The sequence below is a fragment of the Formica exsecta genome, unplaced genomic scaffold, assembly GCF_003651465.1.
Source record: "Formica exsecta isolate Colony F162 unplaced genomic scaffold, ASM365146v1 scaffold8, whole genome shotgun sequence".
Classification (NCBI taxonomy): domain Eukaryota; kingdom Metazoa; phylum Arthropoda; class Insecta; order Hymenoptera; family Formicidae; genus Formica; species Formica exsecta.
Window position 1 is genome coordinate 307,386 of NW_021853569.1, and position 8,473 is coordinate 315,858.

The 8,473-nt window shown below is 33.1% G+C and overlaps 1 protein-coding gene across 1 annotated transcript in view; it reads left to right on the forward strand.

Annotated features, from left to right (window-relative positions):
* The first annotated feature begins 5,478 nt into the window (after positions 1-5,478).
* The window catches only part of LOC115244097 (T-complex protein 1 subunit epsilon), a 4,028-nt gene continuing 1,033 nt past the window's right edge, over positions 5,479-8,473 (forward strand). The window contains exons 1-5 of the mRNA XM_029821487.1: positions 5,479-5,777; positions 6,351-6,775; positions 6,850-7,042; positions 7,133-7,402; positions 7,766-7,966. Coding sequence (XP_029677347.1) covers positions 5,670-5,777; positions 6,351-6,775; positions 6,850-7,042; positions 7,133-7,402; positions 7,766-7,966 — 1,197 coding nt within the window. The 5' untranslated portion in view covers positions 5,479-5,669. The remainder of the gene's footprint in view (positions 5,778-6,350; positions 6,776-6,849; positions 7,043-7,132; positions 7,403-7,765; positions 7,967-8,473) is intronic.

Here is an 8,473-nt window from a genome sequence, read left to right on the forward strand (position 1 = left end):
GTTAACAGAAATTTTTTAAAAGAGATGATATATTTTTTTTTTATTTATGACAATATATAGGATGTTTTTTTTCAAAAATTTAAGTTGGATTTTGCTCGTAGATTCTTTCAGAATTTTCTCAGAAAAAAAATTTGAATAAGCCTAATATTTGTTATATATTTATGTGTACATGTATGCGTGAAACTTTTAAATAACTAAGAAATATTTTGGTAATTTAATCTTCAATTCAAATGTGATAAAATTAAAATCTAATTGGTATAAACTATTTTGTTATCTGATTATATTTCACAAAAATTCGCTAAATACATGAAAGTTCATTTTTAATCGCTTCACCCGAAGAAAATATCGACAAAAAATATCGCTTTTATCTGATTTTCTTTTCACAAAACATATCGGAGAAGAGATTGGAAAGTCTGATCAGGTGCGCAATATTGTGTACACGTGATTTTTGGATGAATCATGAGACTTGGTATATATTGCTGGTTCTTAAAACGGCGCCAACATTTATCTCTTATTGATTACAAGACTTGTTTATCAGCTGCATGCTTCGGATAAAAAATTCTGTTATTACTTAATACTTAATGTTATCTGGTGTGCTAGATAACGGGGTAACTCAACCTCTGCTTCGATCGCTCCGATTTCCCGCTATTGCATTTGACGTTTGCGAGACGATACATCGTTCCATCTATTTATTTCTCTCTCAATCTCTCTCTCTCTCTCTCTCTCTCTCTCTCTTGTTTAGAATTTCCCAGATCTCACAAACGTAAACCATGTATAGTATACTGCTCGATAATTTGAAAGTTTTATTTAAATCTCTTATATTTCCTAAATAAACCGCTAAAACAATACAAAAACCGCATATCTATTTTTAACGTGAATATTACTGTCGTACGATTAAATATTACTGCCTTCATATAACGAAGATGTGTGAATATTTTATACGATTGTACATATCTAAATAATACATATAAATATGCAATGTGAAAGATTTATTAAAAAAATCTATCGTATATTAAATTCTATTTTTATCTTATTATATTAGAAAATTATATAAATAATTTAATGCATAATGCATACATACATGCACACACATTCAATATAATTTTTATCATAATGTCGCCACCTATCGGCTTGTTCTGAAATTTCCATAAACCGATTAAACGCAAATAGCAGAATTCTGCACGATGTCATGATAATTAATTCACACGCTCGATACTATATCTACGTGTATATAACTTTAGAACAACTCATATTACATTTCATCACGATTTATCATGCATTATCAGTATGATCTCGTGGGATTCATAATTAATAATTAAACGAACAAGAGAGAGAGAGAGAGAGAGAGAAATCGTCATCTATAAAATTCTCTTCCCGCAAAATTTATTATAAAGTTTCGTGATTAAAAAAAGAGAGAGAAAGAAAGAGACAGAGAGAGAGAGAGAGAGAGAGAGAGAAAGAGAAAGAGAGAGAGAAGGCTGAAACTGCATATAATCGCATAACTGCATAATTTTATCTTTTTATATATAATTAAAGCTAGAATTGTGTACTTGCATAAGACAAAGCGTAATTATTATTCTGCATTTTCGCGAAAAACATCTCGCTTTGATGTCGCGATTTTTGCTTATTTTGTTAGCTTCAACGGGATGCAGGATACGCGAACTTTGTTCAATGGACAAAATGTTCACCTGCCTACCAAGTTTCCGACAACGGTTTACCTAACCGGTAATTACGCTTTTCCAATGGTGAAATTGCTTCCGAGAAGCCGGCCCGGCTCTTTCCACGCGTTTGCCGCCGCCACCGCCTTGGGAGAAACGCACACACACGATGACGAGTGTTTGATTTCTGGAGTCACGTCACTTCCTCGAACTATTCTCGTGTGTATTACACACCGCAGTTACTGAGAATCTAACGATGTTTCTCGCCGTTAGATTCCCGTTTCTCGTACGCACGTTAAACTGACAAAGCAAGAGCGATCTGATAAGGGAAATTAAGTCAATCATCGAAGCGATATTTTAATAGTAATGTCAAGGAGATTGTTTTCGCGCGTAATGTAATGCACGCTTGCCATGTTCCGTTCCGTTCCGTTTCGTTTCCAGAGTGTCTACTCTCTGGAAAAACATGGAAAATCTGGAATTCTCAAGGAATTTTTTTATACTTGAAAAATCAGGGAATTCTTATCTTATGTTGTGAATTATGTGTTTAAAATATATTATAAATATATATCTATCTCTGTTTATATATTTAATGTCTTAACAAAATATTAAATATGCAATACACATTCTTTATTTTAATTTTTAGTGATAAAAAATAAAAATGTTATGCAAGTTACAAATTTTATCTTAACGATAACTATTCAGTTTTATTTTCAGTACATTTGTAAATCTATCACTTGAAACTTAAGTGGCTTTGTGTTTTTCCTTTGTATAAATGAAAAGCATTAGAAAACGCGTACAATAAGAAAACTTATTTAGGAAATTGCACCAAAAAATGTTTAAAATATTCTCTTTACCTGGAATTTGAACAAAAATACTTGAATCAGGAAATTTTTTACAGTATTTAAATAGACACTCTGGTTTCGTTCAAGAAGAACATACTTTAATTCTTTATTGCAACAATATAAAGAATATCATCCGCGAAAATACAAAAAAAGATTTTCTATTCCAAAATATTAGCATGATCAAAAAATTACATTTATTTATTCTGTAGATCCTCTAAATATCATAAAAATTAAGAAGAATGTGTTGTAAATATTTCTTATCGGATACGAGCTTAATTCTCCGATCTCGCGAAACCTTCTTTTTTATAACCCTTCTTTACTATTATTTTCTTACTCATCGACCTTTTTTCCAATCCGTCGACTGCGAACATCTTTTGTATCGACGAGCGGAGTCCGGCACGTGGTCTCTGAAAGCGTCGCGCAAAGTGCTCGCAATATATCATGTGAGGGGGGATGAAGGACGAGCGGGGGGCGCTTTAGGTACATACATGCAGGCGTGCCGTGCGGTTACCGGCTATCCCGGTTTTACTGCATATTGAAGCTATAACCCGGGCGTTACGGAGCCTTTTAGCGGAAGTTCAGGGCGAGAAAGTGGAGCGTGGAACGGAGATGTATATTTGAACGTGCAAGAGCGAGCTCGCTCGCTCGTATTCTCACAGTTTCCTCTTCCTCCTCATCACTCTCTCTCTCTCTCCCTCTCTCTTTCTCTCAACGCGGACTGCAGTTCGTTTAATTATCGCGATAATGCCCAGTGGTGTCAAAGTTTATACTACCTGGCCTTTAATACTAGTGCTGCAGGCATTCGATTCTCTCCGGCTTTTCATTATTTCACGAGCGAAGTGAATAGATGAGTAGAAAGGCCCCCGCACAATCAAAAATATAAGGAACAAGAACAGACATTAGCGATTAGGAATAATGACTGAGGAATACGGAACAGTTCAACAATTGTCAAACAATTCAAAATAGTTTACACCCAGACAGCACAAAACGTCCTCAGGATCATCCTGAATATGTCCAGGATGGTTCAGGATATTTGTAGGATGTTTTAAGATATTATTATAAATATATTTTATGAAAATTTAATATGCATACATGATTACTTTCGGTTATGTAGGCTATTTAATATAATTTAGAAATTTTAAGTATTGTAATAAGTATTAATGTCCTATAAATGTCCATTGGATAACCCCTGGATGTCTGTAGGATATCTGCCCTGTCTATTACCCAGACAGCACAAGGATGTCCTTAGGACGTCCAAAGGGCATCCAATATAATAGACAGGGCAAATATCCTACAGACATCCAGGGGTTATCCAATGGACATTTATAGGACATTAATACTTATTACAATACTTAAAATTTCTAAATTAAATTAAATAGCCTACATAACCGAAAGTAATCATGTATGCATATTAAATTTTCATAAAATATATTTATAATAACTACATGTATGTCCTGGATGCCCTTTGGACGTCCTAAGGACATCCTTGTGCTGTCTGGGCAATAAAAAATATAAGCGATAGATTTCATAGCTTGTACACACTACATAATTTGAAAAATTGAAAAGAAAGTTACTTTAACAAAAGTCAAGTCAGTTCCTTATCTCTAATATTTGTTCTCTGTTCCTTATATTTTCGATTGTGCAGGGTCCCTAACAAGAGATACTTGCCTGTCATACTCATTACACTTTTGTAATTTGCCGATGTCAGTGAGCGAGAGGCTGTTCCAAGTCAGAAATATTCAAAAATTTTGCGAGAGATACTTTATGATTTTTTAATAATTTTATTAAAGTATTTTTATAATATTTTACTCTTTTTGATAGAATCTCTCTCTTTGTCTAATAATAAGATTAGCGAAACTATCTTTTTATATTAATCTTAAAAAAGGGATATATATGGAATAATTTAAATGTGTCTTAAAAAAATAAGACGAAGAAATCTAAGTTAAAAAAAGAAGAATTTCAGAACAAGATTTATGGAATATTAAAAAACCTAAGAATTTAAATAAAATCTACAATTAAACAGCGAGGAAATGAGAAGAGAAAGAAAGACCCTAATTTCGTCTTGTTTTATTCAAATATTATATTTGAAAAAATTGATTGCGCCTTTAAGGATGTTTTAGCTGTACAATAGTAGCACAGAACTGTTAAAATTAAAAAAATAACATATTTCTTACGTTTATACTGTTTGAAAAATCAAATAAATAAATTCAAATTATAAAAAGAATTAAAGTATCACAAAATAATATGGTTTTTAACGTCTTCGTAAAAGAAAATAGTTGTAATTAATATTTTTCCTAATTTATGACAAAAATTTTTGATCGTGAATACTGATATCCTCTGAAATCAATTGCAAGAAACAAAAATAACAAGTAATTCGCAGAAAGAGAGAAAGAGAGAGATAATATTTTTCGACAATTTTTAGTAAATAAATTTTAAACGAATAAGTGGATCTAAATCATTTGCACAAATATTTATTAGAATTTTCTTAATATACATGAAAATTTTTATTTCATTGACAATGTTTTTTCCTTGTCAAATTTATCAATAAGTACTACAATGCGGTTTTCTATAAGAATCAATACTAACTATAAACTTGAATAAAATTTCCAAACTGTTAAAAAACTGTTTTTGGAATTGTGCTCAAGTTTTGCACAGATACTCAGAAGGAACAGTAGAACAATCTACAAAATTTTCATGCTTTTGTCAATGTTTTGACATGTGACACATACATCTTTAAATATTATATTTGAAAAAATTGATCGCGCCTTTAAAAAGCTTCAAAAATGGGCTGGTAATGTAGAAAACTTATTGAAACTATCTTTTTAGAAAATTCATTTTACCATTAATTGGTAACTATTTTCTTGTAAAATAGTATGTATGAGAGAAGACGATTATAGATGGCGCCTTCGTGATATAAACTCGCATCGATCCTAAAGCAATCTCGAAATTTCATCGCCGCCTGCGTCTTTCTGTCTGTTCCGGTTGTGAACAGCATTCATGGCTGCCTAGGCTGCCCAATCGGTGCTATTCAAGTAGAAGAAGAAGAAGAAGATGGCTGCGTAGAATCGACGAGCGGTTGAGAAGAGCGTTGCATCAGTGAAGACAATCGCTGTTTCGTTTGAGGACAATTTATCCGATAATCTATTTAGAGTTGCGCTAAACTGTCAAAATGACGGCGATACCAGGAACGATGGCGTTCGACGAATTCGGCCGGCCCTTTATCATTTTGCGAAACCAAGAGAGGCAGCAACGGCTCACCGGTCATGATGCGATCAAGGTAAGAGATTAGGACGAGAATGATCCCGATTCGTATCGCGTCTCGGATATCGTTCCGCGAGCTTTCTCTCGTGAATGACGAGATATGTCGCGATGTATTCTCGATGATATTGCGGCTTTTCAAGAATGGCCACGTGAGAGAATTAATGGCGGCATTAGGACTTCACGACGAATAAAAGAATTTTCGATTAAATTCTACGTGGGAAATTTTTCTCTCATTTCCCGGGTTTTGTCTTTTGATTTACATGCGTAGATGAAAGAAATGCGAATAAATTTTTCACATACCTCATGAATAATATCTTTGGCGGATTTGTGACCATATAAGGCAATCTATAGATTTTACTGAAATTATGGAAAGCAACAGAGTTATAAATTTGTTTTGTGATATGTATATATCTTTTCATAAAAAAATATGTTCATTATGATTAATATTTTAATTCCTCAAGATAATAATTTTCTTTGAAGATATTTAATTTATAAAAAGTCGATCCATTAAATTAAAAAAATAATATATAATTTTTTTAAATAGAAAATTGAAATAAATGTTATAAATAGAGAAATATTTTGATTACAGTCACATATTATGGCAGCACGTAATGTGGCTAGTATTCTTAGAACATCCTTGGGTCCTAAGGGATTGGATAAAATGATGGTGAGTTCTGATGGAGATGTCACTGTTACCAATGATGGTGCTACAATCCTGAAGAACATGGATGTAGATCACGAAATTGCCAAGCTTATGGTTCAGCTATCAAAATCTCAGGATGATGAAATTGGGGATGGTACTACTGGAGTAGTTGTTCTAGCTGGTGCGCTTCTGGAACAAGCCGAACAACTATTAGACAAGGGAATTCATCCAATTAGAATAGCTGATGGTTTCGAATTAGCAGCGAGATGTTCTACTGAACATCTCAAAACAATAACGGATGATTTTAAAGGAACCCCAGAAAATTTGGAGCCCTATATCGATATTGCTATGACTTCACTTGGTTCGAAGATGTAATAAAGCAATCTTATTGTTTTCAAAGATATTATTTGTAATCTTTTTTTACTTATATATTTTATTTACGCAGCATTAATAAGCATCATAGACAGATGGCAGAAATTGCTGTACAAGCTGTATTGGCAGTAATGGATCCTGTTAGTCGTGATGTTAATTTCGAACTAATCAAGATAGAAGGAAAGGTTGGTGGTAGATTGGAAGATACTGTCTTGGTACGTGGTGTCGTTGTTGACAAGGACTTTAGTCATCCACAGATGCCAAAGGTAACATTCGAAAAATATGTATTTGATGTCACAGATTTTTATTTTATAATGAAAAAATGTTATATAGTATATTTGATTATAATTATACAGAAATTAGAAAACGTCAAACTGGCTATCCTAACATGTCCCTTCGAGCCGCCGAAACCCAAAACAAAGCATAAGTTGGACGTCACATCGGTCGAGGATTACAGAGCCTTACGCGATTATGAGTGTGAAAAATTCACAGAGATGGTGAAACAGGTCAAAGATGCTGGTACGACGCTGGCTATTTGTCAATGGGGTTTCGATGATGAAGCAAATCATCTTCTATTACAAAACAATTTGCCTGCGATCAGATGGGTCGGCGGCCCGGAGATCGAAGTGAGTTAACTTCGTAATTTTATTTTAATTCGATTTTTAATCAATTTTATTTTACTTATTTTTATGCTTTTGCAATTATTATTTTTTTCTAATGATGAAAAAAGAGCGCCAGAGGAGGTGTGAGAGTTCTGGTAACTGGCTTATTTTGGTTTTGGTTGTATTAGTTTTTTTGCAAGTTAATGTTATATTGACTTTCAAAAAAATGCAAGTACTCTCAAAATTAGATAACCAGTCATTCAGCTCTCTTGCGGTGGCTCCAATGATCCAAAGATTATGAGATCTGAAGAAACTGTGATATATCTTCTTGTCATATTATATATTTCATATAAAGATACACACGAAGAAATCAAATTATTTTTTCAGCTTATCGCCATTGCAACTGGTGGACGTATTGTACCTCGCTTCGAGGAATTGACACCGGAGAAACTTGGTCATGCCGGAGTGGTCAGGGAATTAACGTTCGGGACGACAAAGGATCGAATGTTGGTCATCGAGGAATGCAAGAATTCTCGCGCCGTGACAATCTTTATCCGCGGTGGCAACAAAATGGTATACAATGATAGTTATTGATAAAAATAATTTCTATGCAAGGAGAATTCCAGTATGTTATTTCTCAATGCACATAACTGACCAGACACCTTGCAATAGCAATGCATTGCAATTATAAAAACTGTTCACAATTTCTTATGTTTATTGGGTTCAATTTTTTGCGATGCAACATTTATTTCCGATTGTTTAAATAATTTTAAAATTTCCTTTTTATTATATAATTGAATATATATATATATATATATATATATATATATATATTTTAATAAATATCATAAATATACTTGCGTACATAATAAATGAGATGCAATTTCCAAAATATATATCCCTGAAACAGTTAAGTTTTAAAAAATATATATAAATATTTCGAGATTTTGATTAATCTTGCTATCATTAGGTGTACAACGGCAGCATCTCGGCATCAAAATCTGTTTAATACGGACAACATTCCGCGGGTATACTTCAATGCGCGAATAAAACATCGCGCAAGAACGAATGTCAAGATAATTGAAATTTATGTTC